This window comes from Podarcis vaucheri (genome assembly GCF_965113315.1).
Source record: "Podarcis vaucheri genome assembly, chromosome: 7".
Taxonomy (NCBI): domain Eukaryota; kingdom Metazoa; phylum Chordata; class Lepidosauria; order Squamata; family Lacertidae; genus Podarcis; species Podarcis vaucheri.
The window spans coordinates 6,881,640-6,902,576 of NC_138765.1; the positions used below are offsets into that span (position 1 = coordinate 6,881,640).

At 48.3% G+C, this 20,937-nt stretch overlaps 1 protein-coding gene across 1 annotated transcript; it reads left to right on the forward strand.

Moving 5' to 3' along the window:
* Nucleotides 1-4,172: 4,172 nt before the first annotated feature.
* Nucleotides 4,173-19,099, forward strand: KPTN (kaptin, actin binding protein). The gene is made up of 12 exons (XM_082231175.1): nucleotides 4,173-4,654; nucleotides 5,797-5,879; nucleotides 6,880-6,964; nucleotides 8,177-8,231; nucleotides 8,505-8,580; nucleotides 8,668-8,741; nucleotides 9,876-9,985; nucleotides 11,952-12,065; nucleotides 14,023-14,095; nucleotides 14,631-14,766; nucleotides 16,254-16,451; nucleotides 18,616-19,099. Exons 1-12 carry the CDS (start codon nucleotides 4,255-4,257, stop codon nucleotides 18,754-18,756), a joined length of 1,545 nt encoding a protein of 514 aa, XP_082087301.1. The 5' UTR covers nucleotides 4,173-4,254; the 3' UTR covers nucleotides 18,757-19,099.
* Nucleotides 19,100-20,937: the final 1,838 nt, after the last annotated feature.

The window sequence follows — 20,937 nt, forward strand, 5'->3', positions numbered from 1 at the left end:
CAGCATGGGCAGAATATACCTAACCCTCAGCTTAATTTGGAGGTTTATCATTCAGGTACCTGCCTACCTCATGTTGTCAGTGGCAATCACTTTATAGAGGCAGAGTTTCCTAGGGTGGCTCTTGTCTCTTGTGCCAAAGCAAAAGCAATTCTTCATTAGTCCAGAGTAGACATCAGTGGTTCAGAACTAGTGTGTCATCTGAAGCTAACTATAAAAGGTACCGTACATCCTGTTCTGAGACCTAGATTTGGCTGGGCTTCATCCAACTTTTTGTGAGTTCAACATCCTGTTGCTCAGCCTAAACTGTTACTTGGGGCACCAGGTGTGCTTTGAAAATTCAGCTACCTTTGCCCATGCCATTTGATATAGCGGTACAAAAACACAAAACATAGTTTTATAATTAATTAACTAATTATTTTTATTATTTATACCCCGCCCATCTGGCTGGGTTGCCCCAGCCACTCCAGGTGGCTTCCAGCATCTATAAAAACACTGTAAAACCTTAAACCTTAAAAAGCTTCCCTATACAGGGCTGCCTTTAGATGTTTCCCAAATGTTATATAATTACTCATCTTAACATCTGATGGGACGGCATTCCACAGGGTAGGCACCACCACCGAGAAGGTCCTCTGCCTTGTTCCCTTTAGCTTTACTTCTCACAGTGTGGGAACTGCCAGAAGGCGCTCGCGGCTGGACCCCAGTGTCAAGGCTGAACAATGGGAGTGGAGATGCTCCTTCAGGTATACAGGGCTGAGGCCTTTTCGGCCTTTAAAGGTCAGCACCATCAAATTTAATTGTGCTTGAAAATGTACTGGGAGCCAGTGTAGGTCTTTCAGGACTGGTGTTATATGGTCTCGGTGGCTGCTCCCAGGCACCAGTCTAGCTGCCACATCCTGGATTAATTGTAGTTTCTGAGTCACATTCAAAGGTAGCCCCACGTAGAGCGCATTGCAGTAGTCCAAGCGGGAGATAACCAGTGCATGTATCACTCTGGCGAGACAGCAGGCAGGTAGGTCTCAGCCAGCGTACCAGATAGAGCTGGTAGAAAACCTCACATGAAGCACATTTGCTTATGGCAGCGTTTGGGAACCTCTGGCCCTCCAGATGATACTGGACTATGTGGGAGATGGGACTGAGGGTTAAATCTGAAGATTAAATTTTAACCACCTATCCTATATAACTAAGGTCTTTTAGGAAAGTAAAACATTTAAATGTTTTTGCAGTTTACTAAAGCTTAGGAATTAGGCAGTTGTGCTTTTTAATTCCTTTTTATTTATGCTCTGCTGACCTCCCCCTCTTCACCCCCTTTGCAGAGAAGGAACCACACTTTTTTTTTAGTAAGAGAAACAAACCAAAAGGTTTACTTACATTTCAGTGCTGACAGCAAATACAACAAAGTAGTATGCAGGAAAAAATACTTCAAAGTTACTAGAAAGTTTAAGAACTCTTGTGTGCCAGCCCTGTGCTTGTTTAGCAAAACATGCATTTGTGATTTGGCTGCCAACCCTCACCAACATCCCTGATCACTGACCATGCTGGCTGGAACTCAAGGGAGTTGGAACTAGTAAGACCTGGAATGCAAGCACAGGTACCCAAACCCTCGCTTAGGGAGTTGATTTGATCTGCCTTCCACTGGAGATGGTGAAGGGTCCATAACTTGTGCAGCGGATTGCAGCAAATCATCTCATTCTCTCCTAAGTGATGCAACGTTCCATGATCACTTGGGCTAGAGTTATATTTTCATGTTACTGCTGTTATGCTGCCATCCCACTTGAGTACAATACCAGCTGGGTAACGTGACTGGAAGCCTGTGTGTGTGTGTGTGTAAAATTTTACAAAGCCCCATATTTTCTAGGGCTCTGGCAATGAGCTTAAACTATACATAGTATGACTTGCTTAACTGGCTTTTTGAGGGAAATACAATGCAAAAATAATGCATTGTAAAGATCCAAGGTGCTGTTTTCAGTAGCCTGACGAAAGAATGCAGTTCTTCCAAGTGTTAAGTCTTTAATAAACCTGACTAATTATTAGAAGGAATGGACGATCTCTTTAAATATTGGGGATATTTCTGGGAATGGGGAATATTGCAACAAGGAGCACTTGTAACACAACAAACTGGAACGTGTCCAGAGGAGGGCAACCAAAATGGTCAAAGGCCTGGAAACGATGCCTTATGAGGAACGGCTAAGGGAGCTGGGCATGTTTAGCCTGGAGAAGAGGAGGTTAAGGGGTGATATGATAGCCATGTTCAAATATATAAAAGGATGTCATATAGAGGAGGGAGAAAGGTTGTTTTCTGCTGCTCCAGAGAAGCGGACACGGAGCAATGGATCCAAACTACAAGAAAGAAGATTCCACCTAAACATTAGGAAGAACTTCCTGACAGTAAGAGCTGTTTGACAGTGGAATTTGCTGCCAAGGAGTGTGGTGGAGTCTCCTACTTTGGAGGTCTTTAAGCAGAGGCTTGACAACAATATGTCAGGAGTGCTCAGATGGTGTTTCCTGCTTGGCAGGGGGTTGGACTCGATGGCCCTTGTGGTCTATTCCAACTCTGATTCTATGATCACAACATAAAATCACGGGGGTGGGGGTCGGGGGAGAGGAAAGAAAGAAAGAAAGAAAGAAAGAAAGAAAGAAAGAAAGAAAGAAAGAAAGAAAGAAAGACGAGCCCCAGACCTGGCAATACTGTAGGTTTAAAGGACATGCATTTCAGCTGACTGGCATTGTCTGTGGATTTTATATTTTGGAAGAAAAGCTACAAAAATATTGTGCCCTGTCTCTATACACTTAAAGCAGTATCATACCACTTTAAACAGTTGTGGCTTTCCTCCAAAAGGATCCTAGGCACTGTTGTTTGTGCCTAGAGTAGCTCTGAGCCTCCTATTCCCCTCAGGCGCCTACAATTCGAACAGTGGTTTTAATAATCTCTCTACTCGGAATTGTAGCTCAGGGGAGGCAATAGGGGTCTCATGCCAACTCTCAGCACCCTTCACCAATGAGTTTCCAGTAAGTGGTGACAGTAGCACAATACTGCTTTCAATGTATAGTGGAGATGGGGCTTCAGAAGAAGAAAACTGCCCTCTAATGGACAATGAGAAGAAAAACAAAAAAGAGATTGTGTTAAGTGTATGGATCAATATGCAATTGGTGATAGGTTTGCATTTGTTAATTGTAGAAACTCACAGAAAGGGTCTCCTTTTCATGCAGTGCTAAGAAGAGGAACGCTAGAGCTTGGGTTAAGGCCTGGTGCGCATGGAAGTGCGTTACTTTCCTGCTATGTGTTTATCACCTGTTCAAAAACTACCATAGATAAGCATTTGGAGCAAATCATTAAGAGAGATGTCATTTCCAATCTCTGTTGTTTTCTGATGCCCTCTGGGCCTGGACATTCCCCCTTTGGCCCCACTATTAGACTATTAGTGGGCACCTTTTGTTGTGTGAACTGCCCTGAGACCTCCAGGTATAAGGGCGGTATGTAACTTCAATAAATAATAATCATTTAATCTTCAATACAGGCATGAAGCAATTGTGCCAATTAAACATTTGCAGATTACAGCCCTAGCAATAACCCCATGAAGATGTCCGGCTGTGTAAATTCCCAAAGGGTCATCTAATCTAACCCTCTGCAACCCATTTTATTTTAAATCTATTTATTGGTTATCACATATTTTTGTTTTCTCTCACTTGGGGCGTGGTGACTCTAGACAAGATCCTAAAATTCTTTATAATCTGTTAAAGCTATGCTTGGTGGAGTCACTTCTTTTCCTTGCTTTTGATTTAATTTTTAAGTGTTGTATATTATTATTATTTTAAAATGCCACCCTTGAACGTCGTCCCCGCAAGTTGCAGACTGCGACGACCATATGTGTTGGCGATGGGGATATTACAGTATTGAGTTTTGCCTTTATGCTGCAAACCGCCCTGTGATGGTGATGATGATGATGATGATGATGATAATAATAATAATAATAATAATAATAATAATAATAATAATAATAATAATAATAATAATAAAATTAATGATGATGATGATAATAATAATAATAATTAATAAATGATGGTGATGATGCTGATGATGGCGCCGGGAACGGGAAGGAGCCTAAAGGGGCCATCTTGGAATCGGGCGTGCGTCACACGTCCGCGACGCCACCTTCGGAAGGCCCCCTACCCCTTTTTACCTGCGGCCCGATGCTGGCTCTCCAATAATGGTGGGGAAGGGAGGACGGGGCTGCCCGTAGCGGTGCCTGAGCCGGAATGGATCCCTCCCGGGAATGCCCGTTTTCGGAGGACAGCTTCACCCGCTTCTCCTCCCAGAGCAACATCTACGGGCTGGCCGCGCTGCCCGGGGCGGCCCGCGGGGGCGGGCGGGGCCCGGGGCAGGAGGATTTCCCCAGGGGGGCGGGGCTGGGGCAGGAGGAGGTGGGGGTCTCCGAGGGGCCAGGGCAGTCCTTGGGGGTCTCCAAGGCTCCGTGGCGCCCCGAAAGTGGGCCTGGGTCGAGCCTGGGGGTCCCTGTGCCCCTCGGGGGGTGCGGGGACGGGCCGGGGGGGCTCCTGGCTGCCACCCTGAAGGGGAAAGTGATTTATTTCCGCTACCAAGACCTGAGGCAGAAGCTGCGCCCCGTGGCCAGGGAGCTGCAGTTCACCTATATCCCAGGTAAGGAGGCAGGTGGGCGCAGGGGGGCACTCTGTGGGTTGGAATGAGGGACCGGGTGACCCAGGTAATAATAATAATAATAAAGGTAAAGGGACCCCTGACCATTAGGTCCAGTCATGGCAGACTCTGGGGTTGCGGTGCTCATCTCTCTTTATTGGCTGAGGGAGCCGGCGTACAGTTTCCAGGTCATGCGGCCAGCAGGACTGAGCCGCTTCTGGCGAACCAGAGCAGCGCACGGAAACGCCGTTTACCTTCCCGCTGGAGCGGTACCTATTTATCTACTTGCACTTTGACGTGCTTTCGAACTGCTCACCCCGTCGCGGGGATCGAACCGCCGACCTTCTGATCGGCAAGTCCTAGGCTCTGTGGTTTAACCCACAGCGCCACCCGCATCCCTTACAATAATAATAATAGTAATAACAATAACAATAACAATAACAATAATTTATTATTTATACCCCGCCCATCTGGCTGACTTTCCCCAGCCGCTCTGGGCGGCTCCCAATTGAGTGTTAAAAACAATACAGCATTAAATATTAAAAACTTCCCTAAACAGGGCTGCCTTCAGATGTTAAAAATAGGATAGCTGCTTATTTCCTTCACACCTGAAGGGAGGGTGTTCCACAGGGCGGGCGCCACCACCAAGAAGGCCCTCTGCCTGGTTCCCTGTAACCTCACATCTCGCAATGAGGGAACCGCCAGAAGGCCCTTGGTGCTGGACCTCAGTGTCCGGGCAGAACGATGGGGGTGGAGATGCTCCTTCAGCTATACTGGGTCTTTGAGGCCGTTTAAGCCTTTCAAGGTCAGCACCAACACTTTGAATTGTGCTCGGAAATGGGCTGGGAGCCAATCCAGATCTCTCAGGACCAGTGTTATATGGTCCCGGCGGCCAGTCCCAGTCACCAGTCTAGCTGCCACATTCTGGATTAATTGCAGTTTCCGGGTCACCTTCAAAGGTAGCCCTGCTCTTCCTCTGCTGCCCCCCCAAAAAAACCCCCACCTACCCACCTACGAGAGGAAATCTCTCAGTTCAGCATTTCATTCATTCCCCTCTCTTCTTGTATGATCTTTGTTGGATGCTAACTGCTGGCAGCTGATCTCCCTTAGCCCACGGTCTCCTTGTGTGTCTCTTTGCTTCTCAGTTGATGCCGAGATCGCCTCCATTGACACTTTCAACAAGTCACCTCCCAAAAGGGGTTTGGTGGTGGGGATCACCTTTATTAAGGTAGGTGTGGCTTTCATCCCTTTGTAAAATGATGCGCCGCTTGGCGTGTTCTTCACAAGCAGTGCTTTTGAAAGGTGGAGACCTAATACTGTATGGCATGCAGGAAAGAGACCTCAGATGTTGACATCAGGGAATAATAATAATAATAATAATAATAATAATAAAATTTCTAGTACGCCACTCAACTGAATGGGTTGTCCCAGGCACTCTGGGCTGCTTCCAACAAAATCTAAAGGAAAACAACGAAGCATCAAACATTAAAAGCTTCCTAAAACAGGGCTGCCTTCAGATGTCTATTGAAAGTCATAGGATTGCTTATCTCTTTGATATTTGATAGGAGGGTGTTTCACATGGGGGGTGCCACTACCGAGAAGGCTCTCTCCCTGGTTCCCTGTAGCTTCACTTTTCTCAATGAGAGGAGTGCCAGAAGACCCTCAGAGCTGGACCTTAGTGTCCGGGCTGAGCTATGGGGGTGGAGGCACTCCTTCAGGTATACAGATTAGGTCCTCACAAGAAAAGGTAGTCCTTTAGGTATTGGGGTCTCGGAGGATGTGCCGTTCCATTTTGGCTGGTCCTGCGTCCAAGAAAACATGCCTTGAGTCAGGCTGTAACTTAAATTAACACAATGGTTTACAATTCTTGTCCTCACGACAACCACTTTATAGCAGTACTGGTGTGATTGGCGGGTATTTAGTGATTTTGCTAATTCATATTGTTTGGAATAGCTGTATTGTACTTTCATTTTATATATTTTTTGTATCTGCTTACTGCTTTCGGGGCATCTGGGGTAAAAAGCAGTATGTAGGGAAATGAGAACATAACATAGCTTATTACTGGATTAAGCCCCATGACAGTCTTCCTTGGCCTGAAAAAGGAAGACTAGATAGAACTTTGGTTTGATCCAGTAGAACTCATCTTTAAGTGATTATGTGTACTGTAAAGTTTTCTTGATGCTGAAATGAACTTGCAACTTTGCCTGTTTCTCTTCCCATCTCCACAGGATTCTGGCGACAAAGCCAGCCCCTTCCTTAACATTTACTGCGACTATGAACCAGGATCTGAATACAACTTAGATTCTATCGCACGTGAGCCTTCAATATCAGTTTTTGCCACCTAACCCTGAAATCGGTGCCCCAAGTTCCCTCCAATCTCTTCTGTTATCTCCCTGTTAATCTTTGAAAACCCATGTGCTGAAAGCAAAATAACATCAAAACTACTTAGAAAACCTTCACAGATGTAGGAGTCAAAGTGCAGAATTTGGCGCGAAACATGGATTTTCTAGCAAAGCTACCATATTCAGGGGGTGGGGAGCTGGAAGTTAAAAATCATTAGGTATTCTAGTTAGTTATGCCAAGGTATGAAGCCCAGCATACATGGCGTGTTCGCATTTTCAACAGAGAAGACTTCTGAAGCCACCCCCCCAGTGGACTAGCACCTTAAGCTCTTAAAAATGCAATCGCTCAGAATTCCAAATTGGGTAATATCAGACCCTTGAGAGCTACAACTTCCTTTTGATTTTGGTGATGATACAGTGGTACCTTGGTTTTCAAACAGAATGTGTTCGAAAACCAAAGCACCGCTTCTGATTGGAAGCTGCGGCAGACGTTTGGCTTCCGAAAACCGTTTGAAAAGCGGAACTTCCGGATTTTGATTGTTCGGGAGCCAAGGCGTTCAGTTTCCAAGGTACGACTGCACTTCCCCTGGGGCATGTTCATGATCCAGAGAAGGTTGATATAATAATAATAATAATAATAATAATAATAATAATAATAATAATAATAATTTATACCTTGTCCATCTGGCTGGGCTTCCCCAGCCACTCTGGGCGGCTGCCAACAAAAATATTAAAATACTGTAATACATCAAACATTAAAAGCTTCCCTAAACAGGGCTGCCTTCAGATGTCTTCTAAAAGTATGGTAGTTGTTGTTCTCTTTGACATCTGGTGGGAGGGTGTTCCACAGGGAGGGCGCCACTACCGAGAAGGCCCTCTGCCTGGTTCCCTGTAACTTTGCTTCTCGCAGGGAGGGAACTGCCAGAAGGCCCTCGGAGCTAGACCTCAGTGTCCAGGCTGAACGATGGGGGTGGAGACGCTCCTTCAGATATACTGGACCTTTGAGGCTGTTTAGGGCTTTCAAGGTCAGCACCAACACTTTGAATTGTGCTCGGAAATGTACTGGGAGCCTTACTGAAACATACTGGATGTATATTGTCTCTCTCCCCCGCTCTAACTTCCCAGCTATGGAAACTGGGCATATACTTTCTTGTTTTCAGGGAGAATTTTTCTTTCTATCCAGAGAGCTGTTTGAACTTGGAACTGCAGTTTACCCCATTCCAGCTGTACCATGCAGAGTACGTATGCCACTCGCCCTTTCTCATCTCTCTCTAAAACAAAATCCCTCTTCCTTGCTTGTCCCTTTTTCCTTGTGTGTCATTCCAACCCCCCCCCCCCAACCTGTGGCCAGAGACTGCCCCATCCTAACTGTTTGTGCGCAAGCCACTCTGGGAGCCCTTTTGGCTGAAGAGCTGGATACACACACTCTAAATAAATGAAAAACTTAAAAATATTTCGGGCACATTCATACAGAACTCTTTAAAAAGAAAACGCTTCTTCTCTCATCGCAGAGTCCAGGTTGCTGACCAGCCGGAGACGGTCTTCCTTTTGAGTGGCAATGACCCTGCAATCCACTTATACAAAGAGGTGAGGTCCCCAGATGAAGGCGAGATTTGATTTAGCCATTGCGTTGGAGGCGCCCTGATATGACTGCATCGCTCCTTTCCTCTGTAGAATGAAGAGCTGCACCAGTTTGAGGAGCAGCCGGTGGAGAACCTCTTTCCTGAACTCAAGGAGCTGCCAAGCAAGTAGGAAGACGGGTTTGCTATTAAAAACAAGAGAGGGAGAGAGAGAGCTGGTATGGGGAGAGCACGTTTTGGTACTACTGTATGTGTGTGTGCGCAGGAAGGAGGCTTACAGAAGCTCTGAGACTAAGGCCCAGCCTCTCCTCGTATTTACGGGACCGCCTCTCCTGGTCTGCCCCACAGAGGACCTTAAGCTCCATGAATAATCATAGTTTAGAGGTCCCGGGCCCTAAGGAAGTCAGACTATCCTCCACCAGGGCCAGGGCCTTCTCAGTGATGGCTCCGACCTGGTGGAATTCTCTGTCCCACGAGACTGGGGCCCTGCAGGATTGGTCTCAACTAGGGCCAGAGCCTTTTCAGTACTGGCCCCGACTTGGTGGAATGCTCTGCCACAGGAGACCAGGGCCCTGCAGGATTTAACCTCCTTCCTCCGGGTCTGTAAGACAGAGCTATTCCACCTGGCCTTCAATTTGAACATAGCCTGATCTTTTATTCCCCTTCCTTCCCTCCCCCTCCTCTTTTTATGAAGATCACCCGCTCTGGGATCCCACAGCTAATTCTCCCCTGGTCTCCTCACTGGCCCAAATAGGACTAATTTAGCCAGCTAGCCCTGGTGATCATCTAATGTTTATTGGATGGATTTCCCCCTAAATTGATTTTTGAATTCTGAATTTATTATTCACGTTTTATATTGTATTTTATGCTCTTTTTTCTTGCACCAATTAAGTGTTTTAAATTTGTTATTAGCCACCCTGAGCCCGGTTTTCTGAACAGGGAATGGCGGGCTATAAATAAAAATTTATTTATTATTGTTATTATTGTTGTTGTTGTTGTTGTAACCTAGAAAACAGCACAAAAGGAGAAGGGGTGGGGAGGGATGAGGGGAAAAGCAAAACTGTGCACTAGGTTTTAGGTACTGAGGCTTGCATCCAACCTTGGTCATACTTGGAGAAGACACTTAGAAATGCATGGGCATGACCAACTTAAGTACGTAAGTTTCAGTGGGGCTACTCGTCAGTAGAGATCAGTTGCACTCCTCGCCTCAAGGGGCGGACTCTGCATCCCCCATTCATCCTTCATTCTGTCCGACTTCTGTTTTGCCCAGGAAACCACTTTGCCCTCCTCTCTTCCTTGCAGCGTCCTCTGGTTAGATGTGTACAACATTCCAAACTCAGGGCAGCGGATCACGGCCTTTGGTTGCCAGAGCGGCTACATCCGAGTCGCCCACGTTGAACCAGCCAGCCGAGGTAAGCTACCTTTATTTGTGATGTTTTAAAAGGAGGTTGACAAGCTTCTCTGCTCATTGTGGAATCTTTTTGGAGGGAGGGCTCTGGCTGTGCAAATGTCCCAGGCTTCAGCACTTGGTAGATCAGCCTTTGACAGCCAGCCTGCAGGAATCATAGAATCATAGAGTTGGAAGAGACCACAAGGGCCATTGAGTCCAACCCCCTGCCAAGCAGGAAACACCATCAGAGCATTCCTGACATATGGTTGTCAAGCCTCTGCTTAAAGAACTCCAAAGAAGGAGACTCCACCACACTCCTTGGCATCAGATTCCACTGTCGAACAGCTCTTACTGTCAGGAAGTTCTTCTTAATGTTTAGGTGGAATCTTCTTTCTTGTAGTTTGGATCCATTGCTCCGTGTCCGCTTCTCTGGAGCAGCAGAAAACAACCTTTCTCCCTCCTCTAGGCTCCAGGCTGGCAAAGGGTGAAATTAAAAGGCCCTGTATGAGAAGCCCCTATCACTATTGGCATTCCACCAGGTCTGTTTAAGCAGGCATCCCCTTGAATGTGAACTTTCCTGATCTATTTATAATAATAATTTATTATTTATACCCCGCCTATCTGGCTGGGTTTTCCCAGCCACTCTGGGCGGCTTCCAACAGAACACTAAAATACAATAACCTATTAAACATTAAAAGCTTCCCTAAACAGGGCTGCCTTCAGATGTCTTCTAAAAGCTTGGTCGTTATTTTTCTCTTTGACATCTGGTGGGAGGGCATTCCACAGGGCAGGTGCCACTACCGAGAAGGCCCTCTACCTGGTTCCCTGTAACTTGGCTTCTCACAGTGAGGGAATCTCCAGAAGGCCCTCGGAGTTGGACTTCAGTGTCTGGGCAGAACGATGTGGGTGGAGACGCTCCTTCAGGTATACTGGGCCTTTGAGGCCGTTTAGGGCTTTAAAGGTCAGCACCAACACTTTGAATTGTGTTCGGAAACGTACTGGGAGCCAGTGTAGGTTTTTCAAGACCGGTGTTATATGGTCTCGGTGGCTGCTCCCAGTCACCAGTCTGGCTGCCGCATTCTGGATTAGTTGTAGTTTCCGGGTCACCTTCAAAGGTAGCCCCACATTAAGCGCATTGCAGTAGTCCAAGCAAGAAATAACTAGAGCATGCACCACTCTAGCCAGACAGTCTGTGGGCAGGTAGGGTCTCATCCTGCGTACCAGGTGGAGCTGGTAAACAGCTGCCCTGGATACAGAATTGACCTGCGTCTCCATGGACAGCTGTGAGTCCAGAATGACTCCCAGGCTGCGCACCTGGTCCTTCAGGGGCACAGTTGCCCCATTCAGGACCAGGGAATCCTCCACACCAGCCCGCCTCCTGTCCCCCCAAAACAGTACTTCTGTCTTGTCAGGATTCAACCTCAATCTCTTAGCTGCCATCCATCCTCCAACCGCCTCCAGACACTCACACAGGACCTTCACTGCCTATTTAATTGTCTTTAAGTGCTGTGCTTTGTCACTGGTTTGTTTTATTGTAAATTTTAATTATAGCTGTTTCTATGGAACTTTAAAAATAAAATGTATATATATTATAATTGATTTTATACTTGTAAACTGCTTAGTCACCATCTTGGGGGGGGGGGCTAAGTGGCATATAAATATTCCTAGCAGCACCTTTCTTGAAGGCTCAGCCATTGTTGTGTTGGCTGACTGTCCCCTACCCCTACACCAGTGTGGTGTAGTGGTTAAGAGCGGTGGACTCGTAATCTGGGGAACCGGGTTCGCTTCCCCGCTCCTCCACATGCAGCTGCTGGGTGACCTTGGGCCAGTCACACTTCTCTGAAGTCTCTCAGCCTCACTCACCTCACAGAGTGTTTGTTGTGGGGGAGGAAGGGAAAGGAGAATGTTAGCCGCTTTGAGACTCCTTCGGGTAGTGATAAAGCGGGATATCAAATCCAAACTCCTCTTCTTCTTCCCCTCTGCCCAAGTGGTGCTGCAGAGCTGGAACATCCAGCAAGACGGTCCCATCTCCAAAGTCCTGGTGTTCGCTCTGCCAGCTTCCTGCCCTCCAGGCGACCCCTCAGGAACCGTGGCTTCAAATGGTAAGAAACAAGAGGGGGCCCTGGGCCTCCCTGCAACCTCAGGTGGAGATAAGGCAGCCTTTCCCAAGCTGGTGCCCTCCGCGCAAATGGTGGAGTGCCAACTCCCACCATCCGTGATCATTTCCTCTGCTTGATCGGGGTGATGGGAGTTGAAGTCCGCCAGCATCTGGAAGGCACCAGCTTGTGGGTGGCTGTCAGGGGCGGGTGCCAGGAGCAGGACAGTAATAACTCACACAGCATTGGTGAAGTTAACTCTTTATTCAAAGAAACAAACAGCTCGGGAAACCAGGCCTAGGGAGCACAGCAACTCTTCCTGTTAGATCTTGTCCCAACGAGGCAGTTGCGAGGACTGAAGGTCCCTGTCAGGGGTTCAGAGACAGAGGCACAGGTGAGGGAGGAGACGGAGAGCGACGAGGAAGAATCCCAGGACAGTGAGGAAGAGGATGACAATGACTTGAGATCTTCCATGAGTCTCTCAAGTGAATCGGAGGATTCTCAGGAGGGGGCGCCCCTAGTCAGGACAAGGGGGGTCACAGGGGGGACCTGCCAGGAGCAGGGAAGCAGCAGGGAAACCCCGAGCGGGAGTGGGAGATCGGGGCCGGCTTCCCAGCAGGAACGAAAGGAAGAGAGGGGGGTTCCCAGTGTGACACACGGAGCGGAGCAGGAAAGAGACAGGGGAAGGAGATCGGGGGAGAACGTCCTGCCGGAAGAGGCGGAGAGTAGTACAGGGAGTAGTGTAAGTGTCAAAAAGAAGGTCAGGGGTAGCGAGCGCGCGCCAAGTTCAAATGTGGAGGCGCGCGGAAATGGAGAAAGCCCGGAGGAGGAGCCCAGCCCCAAAGCACGAAGGAGGGGGGAACAGGCATCTGAGGGATCCGCTTCAGGAGAGAGCAGGAGGGAAGGAACCCAGGGGGGCAGAAAGACCCTGCGGAAAAGGAAAGACAGGAAGAGGTGGTCTAGCACAAGCCTCTTAAGTTGGTGTAGAGGCGGGACCGATTCAGAGGGGACTTCAAATGTCTGACGTTAGAGACTAGGGGCTGCGCGCCTCGGTTGTGGAACCAATAATGAACTGCAATAAACATCCTTGTATATAAGAAGAGCTGGGCGTTGGTCTTCTGTGAGCTGAGACCTGAGGCAGCCGCTGACAGTCCCTGTCTTCCCACAGTTGCCTAAGCTTCCTCCTTGCTCGGGTTCTTCCCAGGCAACCTGAAACTCTGTCGGCATGACTGCCTCTCTTCCGCCCTCTTCATACCTCTTCTGGTTCTGGGAGCCCCGCGGGATCTGGTTGCAGCGGGAGTGGGAGACCCCCTGGTTTCTTCAGCAGCCTGCCTCATCTCTGTCTCCTGGCCCTCCTCCTCTCCTGCCTCTGAACTGTTGTCTGCCACAGCCTCTTCCTGCTCACTAAACCCTGTTGCCTCTTCAGCTTCCGATACCACCACCTCCTCCCAATCTTTTCCCTTGGACCACTCATTGCCGTCCCACCAGCGCTCCCCAGGCTCTGAGTCTTCTTCCCCGGGGGGTTCTCCAGCTGGTAACTCCCAGCATCCTTCTGCATGTAGCCAGCCCTTGACATGGCTGATGTGTAGGATGAGAGGCTGTTTCGCTCAAGGCTCAACAGCAGGGGTAGGCAAACTAAGGCCCGTGGGCTGGATCCGGCCCAATTGCCTTCTCAATCCGGCCCGCGGATGGTCTGGGAATCAGGGTGTTTTTAAATGAGTAGAATGTGTGCTTTGATTTAAAATGCATCTCTGGGTTATTTGTGGGGCACAGTTCATTCTCCCCCCAAAAATATCGTCCGGCCCCCCACAAGGTCTGAGGGACGGTGGACTGGGCCACGGCTGAAAAAGGTTGCTGACCCCTGCTCAGCAGCATTTGGGAACTGTGCAGGTAGCTCCAGCTCTTTCTCTGGTGTGGGTTTCTTCTGTCTGTGTGTCTTAAACCTTGGTATCTTCTCCTGCAGGTAATGCCTGCCCCCAGGCTCAGAGCTACAGTGTCCTAGTCACCAGCACTCTTGAACTGTCCGTTGTCTACAGGTGAGTGGAGTGTTAAAAACAATACAGCATCAAATATTTAAAACTTCCCTAAACAGAGCTGCCTTCAGATGTTTTTTAAAAATAGGATAGCTGCTTATTTCCTTGACATCTGATGGGAGGGCGTTCCACAGGGCGGGCGCCACTACCGAGAAGGCCCTGTGTCTGGTTCCCTGTAACCTCACATCCCGCATTGAGGGAACCACCAGAAGGCCCTTGGAGCTGGACCTCAGTGTCCGGGCAGAATGATGGGGGTGGAGACACTCCTTCAGGTATACAGGACCAAGGCTGTTTAGGCCAGCACCAACACTTTGAATTGTGCTATTACTATTATTTCTCTTGACTGGGTCATTGCCAGCTGCTGCCTTGTTATTCATATATGGCAGTGGGTAGTATCCATCTATGTTTTACTCAGCATAGGCCTATTGAAGTTAATGGACCTGCCTTAGCTGTGGTCATGAATTTCAGCGTGTCTGCTCTAAGTAAAATGTGGTTGAATAACACTCAGTGTTGTTGTTTATTCCTTCCCCCCTTCCAGGAATGTGCTGCAGAGAGGGCTGGACGACCAGCTGGTCCTTCCCTTGAGTGACCAGTACGACAGCGTCCTGTGTGCCCTCGTGACCGACGTCAATTTTGACCGTGAACCAGAGATCCTCCTTGGCACCTATGGGCAGGTCAGCAGTGAGAGATTTGCCTTCACCCACCATGTTGGCTTGGATGGGTTTAGGGTCGTAGGGTGCTCTTACTGGGCAGCCTTCTCCAATATGGCGTCCTCCATAGGTTTTTGTTTATATTTATTTATGTGTGTTTTAAACCTAAACTGTGCCCCACCGTTCCTCGCCAGGGGCTGCTACCGCAAAGCAACCCATGGAAACAAAAAATATGAAAATTGCAAATGATAGCTCAGACGGCCACCTGCAGGCCAGACTCCAACAGCCTTAAAAACCCTGTACAAACAGGCAGATCATAGAATCAAGAAATGTAAAGTTTTCCAACCTTGGTTAAAAAGCCTCTAGCGAAGGAGACTCCACCACCTACTGAAGGAGTCTGTTTCACTGTCAAACAGCAGTTACCACCAGAAAATTATTCCAAGTGTTTACTTTGAATCTGCTTTCTTGTAACTTGAAGCCATTGATTCGAGTCCTACCCTCCAGAGCTGGAGAAATCACGCTTGCTCCCTCTTCCATGTGACAGCCCTTCAGATATTTGAAGATGGCTCTCTTATCTCCTCTCAGTCTCCTCTCAGTTTCCAGGCTAGACATACCCAGCTCCTTCAACCGTTCCTCATCAGGCTTGGTTTCCAGACCCTTGATAAGGGGTCAGCAACCTTTTTCAGCCGTGGGCTGGTCCACCATCCCTCAGACAATGTGATGGGCTGGACTATCTTTTGGAAAAAAAGTGAACCAATTCCTATGCCCCACAAATAACCCAGAGATGCATTTTAAATAAAAGCACACATTCTACTGGGACGCGGGTAGCGCTGTGGGTTAAACCACAGAGCCTAGGACTTGCCGATCAGAAGGTCGGCGGTTCGAATCCCTGTGACGGGGTGAGCTCCCGTTGCTCGGTCCCTGCTCCTGCCAACCTAGCAGTTCAGTTCAAAAGCACGTCAAAGTGCAAGTAGATAAATAGGTACCACTCCAACGGGAAGGTAAACAGTGTTTCCGTGCGTTGCTCTGGTTCGCCAGAAGCGGCTTAGTCATGCTGGCCACATGACCCGGAAGCTGTACGCCGGCTCCCTCGGCCAGTAAAGCGAGATGAGCGCCGCAACCCCAGAGTCGGCCACGACTGGATCTAACGGTCAGGGGTCCCTTTACCTTTTACACATTCTACTCATGTAAAAACACCAGGCAGGCCCCACAAATAACCCAGAGATGCATTTTAAATAAAAGGACACATTCTACTCATGTAAAAACACACTGATTCCCGGACCGTCCGCGGGCCAGATTGAGAAGGCGATTGGGCCGCATCCGGCCCCCGGGCCTTAGGTTGCCTACCCCTGCCCTTGATCATCTTTGTCCCCCTCCTCTGCACACCTTCCAGCTTATCAACATCCTCCCTAAATTGTGGTACCCAGAACTGGACGCCGCAGTTTGTCAGTATCTTTCAATGCTCATCAGTTGATTGCAGGCAACATAACTAGCGTTCCTTGGTCTTCTAGGAGCTTTTGTGCTACAAGTACCGGGTCCCGGACGCTACAGCGGGAGTCCAGCCCTCCAGCCCGTCTGACGGGGAGTTCCACCTGCTCTGGCAGCGCACTTTCCCCAGCCCCCTCCTCTGCATGGAGTATGTCGACCTCACCTGTGACGGCCTCTGCGAACTGGCGGTGGTGTGTCTCAAAGGGCTGCATATCCTCCAGGTGAGTGTATTGGGGGTAGGGAGTATGGTTGCCACGGCCTTTCTCAATCTTGGGTCCCCAGGTGTTCTTGAACTGCAGCTGCCATCATCCCTGACCGTGGGTCCTGGTACCCAGGAATGATGGGAGTTGTAGTCCCAGCAATGGCTGGAGACCCAAGTTCGAGAGAGGCTGCCGTACCACATCCATTTCACGTTTTCGACTTCACTTCATTTCCTTTTTCTCCAAAACACTTTGCTGTTTTCACATATTGCTGCCTGGTTTTCGCTACCCCTGTGGCAGAGTAAGGACTGCACAGTATTCCCCTTTGTATTCCCAGAAGCCAGAGGGTTGGGTGCTTCAAATATTTTAAAGGGCAGCGTTCAGTGAAGAGGCCTGCCATATCCCTGAGGACTCATCCTGCCCTGGCAATGACTTATTCCTTGCCCACTAAGCAGAGAGAATAAACACCATCTGAAAGTGCCTAATAAATTAAAGAGAAGTTATCCCAAATAACTTCCAGCCAGATTTGCATTCTTTAAATGCAATGAGTTGGCAGGAAGCCCAGATCCATAGGTGTCAAATCTGCTTAGAGCTGCCAACTTTTGCTACTGACACATTTTTTTGGGGGGTGGGGGACACCCCCCAACCTTCCATTTTAAAATTCAGCTTCATGTACTGACATATCCCCCCCATTCAGCAAAGCCTAACATTACAAACCCATTTTTTTTATTCCCAGTCCTAAAATGCTGCGTGGGTCTGACTCAAAGTGTCACAGCCCATCATTGTTTATTTTTTACATTTATATCCCACTTCTCCTCCAAGGAGCTCAAAGTGATATACACGGTTCTCCTCCTGCTCCTCATTTTACCCTTGCAACACCCCTGTGTGGAAAGTTAGGCTCAGAGGCTCAGTGACTGACTCCAAGACCACCGAGTGAGCTTCATGGCTGGGGTGTAGATTCGAACCCAGCTCCTAGTCCAGCACTCTAAGCACTATACCACACTGATTCCTTCTGGGAGCTTTCTCCTTTTTGTTGCCGAGTGGTTGGCAAATTGCGGGGAGCCCTTTCAAGGCTTTGCTCATCTCCTTCCCGCATATTGCCTTGTGCAACGATGATTCCCTTCTCTATTCATATTTATTGCCTTTGGTGTCCCCTGAAATGTTACGGAATTATTATTATTGTTGTTGTTGTTGTTAATTGAATTTATATACCGCCCTATACACAGCGGTCTCAGGGCTGTTCACAGAATAAAATCAAGATATAAAACCACAAGTACCTAATAAAAATACAAACAACAACCCAATAGCCCCCCCCCAAACCCCACATTTTAAAAGGGCGTAGGATGTAAATCGGATCAACCAAGGGCCTGGTTAAAAAGGAACGTTTTTGCCTGGCACCGAAAGGTGTATAATGAAGGCGCCAGGCGAACTTCCCTGGGGAGAGCCTTCCACGGATGGGGAGCCACTGCAGAGAAGGCCCCGTTCTCCTGTTGCCACCCTCTGGACCTCTCAAGGAGGAGGCACACGAAGGAGGGCCTCAGAATAATAATAATAATAATAATAATAATAATAATAATAATAATAATAATAATAATAATTTATTATTTATACCCCACCCATCTGGCTGGGTTTCTCCAGCCACTCTGGGCAGCTTCCAACGGAATATTAAAATACAATAACCTATTAAACATTAAAAGCTTCCCTAAACAGGGCTGCCTTCAGATGTCTTCTAAAAGCCTGGTAGTTGTTGTTCTCTTTGACATCTGGTGGGAGGGCGTTGCATAGGGCGGGTGCCACCACCGAGAAGGCCCTCTGTCTGGTTCCCTGTAACCTCACTTCTCGCAATGAGGGAACTGGCAGAAGGCCCTCGGCGCTGGACCTCAGTGTCCGGGCAGAACGATGGGGGTGGAGACGCTCCTTCAGGTATCCTGGGCCTTTGAGGCCGTTTAGGGCTTTAAAGGTCAGCACCAACACTTTGAATTGTGCTTGGAAACGTACTGTTGATATCAGGGTCTGGGTAGGTTCATATGGGAAGAGGCGGTCCTTGAAGTATTGCGGTCCTGAGCCTTTGCTGCGAGGGACCATTCTTGAGACTCCTGATGAACTTGGGGATGAGCAAATTCCTTCTGAATAAAACCTGTCCCCTTGCTTCTCCCCCCACCCCCATCTTCCTTGCCCCCAACAGCACAGCCTGACGCAGACGGCCGAGTGCCTCTTAGAGCGGCTCCGGTTGAAAGTTGCCAGCCGGGCGGCCCAGCCGCCGCTTCCTGCGCATCACCAAGATGCCAAGCCTGAGGATGGCGATGGGAGAGGACCAAAGGAGTGATGGGTGTAGCTGCTGCGCCCTCTTGCCTGTTCGTTTTGCCCAGAAACCAGGGACTAGCGGCCTCCCGTGGGGACAGGACCTTCCGAGCTCTGCCATGGCACCGCAGAAGGAAATGAGGACCAAATCACCGGTTATGGTGCGCGGGAGTAAAGAGATGCGGGGTCCGCCCACGACTCCCCAAGCAACGTTTCTCGGCTGTGTCTTGGCCCCAGGAAAGAAACCTCTCGCACGAGACTCCTTGTGAACCGCTGTCATTCCATCTCTCTCCCCCGGCACTTCTCTTAAAGGCTGGCCTGACCAAGAACTCTATAAATAGGGAATAAATTTTGTACACTAAGCAGGATCTTCTCTCTGTGTTTGTGGCGAAGGCGGGCGTTCCTAATTCAGAGAATAACAGAATTGTTCCACTGCTGAACTGCTCTTGCTGTCAGAAAGTTCTTCCTAAAGTTTGGTCGGAAACTCCTTTCTTGTAATTTGGCTTGGGCCCTGTATCTTTGGCGCTCCAACGCAACATCTCTGGGGTGTGACTTGGCAATGCGCCTTAGAGCTGGGGCTGGGATCCCAGAGGCTGCGTTGCTTATGAATTCCAACCACTAGCCCACACTGCCTGAAGAGTTCTGCCTTAAGCAGTCAGCTGGTGTTCAAAACTGGAGGAGGAGAAAGCTGTGTGGACGGGAAGGGGTAGAACATCTGCTTTGCATGCAGAAGTTTCCAGTCTCCACCTCTGGCATTTCCAGTTATGGCTAGAAATAATAATAATGATAATGATTTATTATTTATACCCCGCCCATCTGGCTGGGTTTCCCCAGCCACTCTGGGCAGCTTCCAGCAAAGTATTAAAATACAGTGGTCTGTTAAACATTAAAAGCTTCCCTAAAGAGGGCTGCCTTCAGATGTCTTCTAAAAGTCTGGTAGTTGTTCTTCTCTTTGACATCTGGTGGGAGGTACATAGGGCGGGAGCCACCACCGAGAAGGCCCTCTGCCTGGTTCCCTGTAACTTGGCTTCTCACAATAAAAAAATCCCTTCCAGTAGCACCTTAAAGACCAACTAAGTTAGTTCTTGGTATGAGCTTTCGTGTGCATGCACACTTCTTCAGATATCTGAAGAAGTATCTGGTATCTGAAGAAGTGTGCATGCACACGAAAGCTCATACCAAGAACTAACTTAGTTGGTCTTTAAGGTGCTACTGGAAGGGATTTTTTTATTTTGACTATGGCAGACCAACACGGCTACCTATCTGTAATTGGCTTCTCACAGTGAGGGAACTGCCAGAAAGCCCTCAGCGCTAGACCTCAGCGTCCGGACAGAACGATAGGGGTGGAGACGCTCCTTCAGGTATACAGGACAGAGGTCGTTTAGGGCTTTCAAGGTCAGCACCAACACTTTGAATTGTGCTTGGAAATATAATGGGAGCCAATGTAGATATTTCAGGACCGGTGTTACATGGTCTTGGCGGCCGCTCCCAGTCACCAGTCTAGCTGCCGCGTTCTGGATTAGTTGTAGTTTCCAGGTCACCTTCAAAGGTAGCTCCACGTAGAGCGCATTGCAGTAGTCCAAGCTCTTTTAAAAATCCTGGCAAGCTTGTGCCAGTCAGAGCTGACAAGGCTGAACGAGGTGGACACGGTGGTCTGACTCCGCCAGATTACCCAGTAGGCAGACTTAAGCAAAAGCCCAAAGAAATCGAGGTTTTGTTAAAAAAGAATTTGATATTTCAAAAAGTAAGTCATCACTGAGAGAGAGTTCAGCTGGTACAGTATGAAACCCTTCATCCTAGGGTTGTGAGTTTGAGTCCTGCATTGAGCAAAAAGGTTCCTGCTTTGCAGGAGTTTGGACAAGGCTCTCGTTCCTTCTATGGTTCTCTGGGAAAAATCAGTTATCATGGGAAAAATCAGGAGTTTGTTACACGCTACTGCACACTCCCCATTTTCCTGTTCTCTATTACTTAATCCCCTACTGAAACCAAGGGGGGCGCCCTACTAACGTGTATCAAAATAACTCTAGGAAATAGGATCCTGTCATCTGTTGCTATAAATCTAGGTTGTTTTTTTAATTAAAAAAATAATTTTGCAGTTTAGTATTTTTTATAAAAAAACTTTGAATCGCATATGGGGGCACAACCATTTTCTCAGTGTTTGGGACCTCTAAAATGTCTTAATCCTCTGGCCCTGTTCTGTATGCAG

Coding starts and splice junctions, on each gene's coding strand:
- KPTN (XM_082231175.1), top strand. CDS start 4,255: ATGGATCCCTCCCGGGAATGCCCGTTTTCGGAGGACAGCTTCACCCGC. Junction 9,986..11,951: donor CGTTGAACCAGCCAGCCGAG/GTAAGCTACCTT, acceptor CCTCTGCCCAAG/TGGTGCTGCAGAGCTGGAAC. Junction 16,452..18,615: donor AAGGGCTGCATATCCTCCAG/GTGAGTGTATTG, acceptor TGCCCCCAACAG/CACAGCCTGACGCAGACGGC.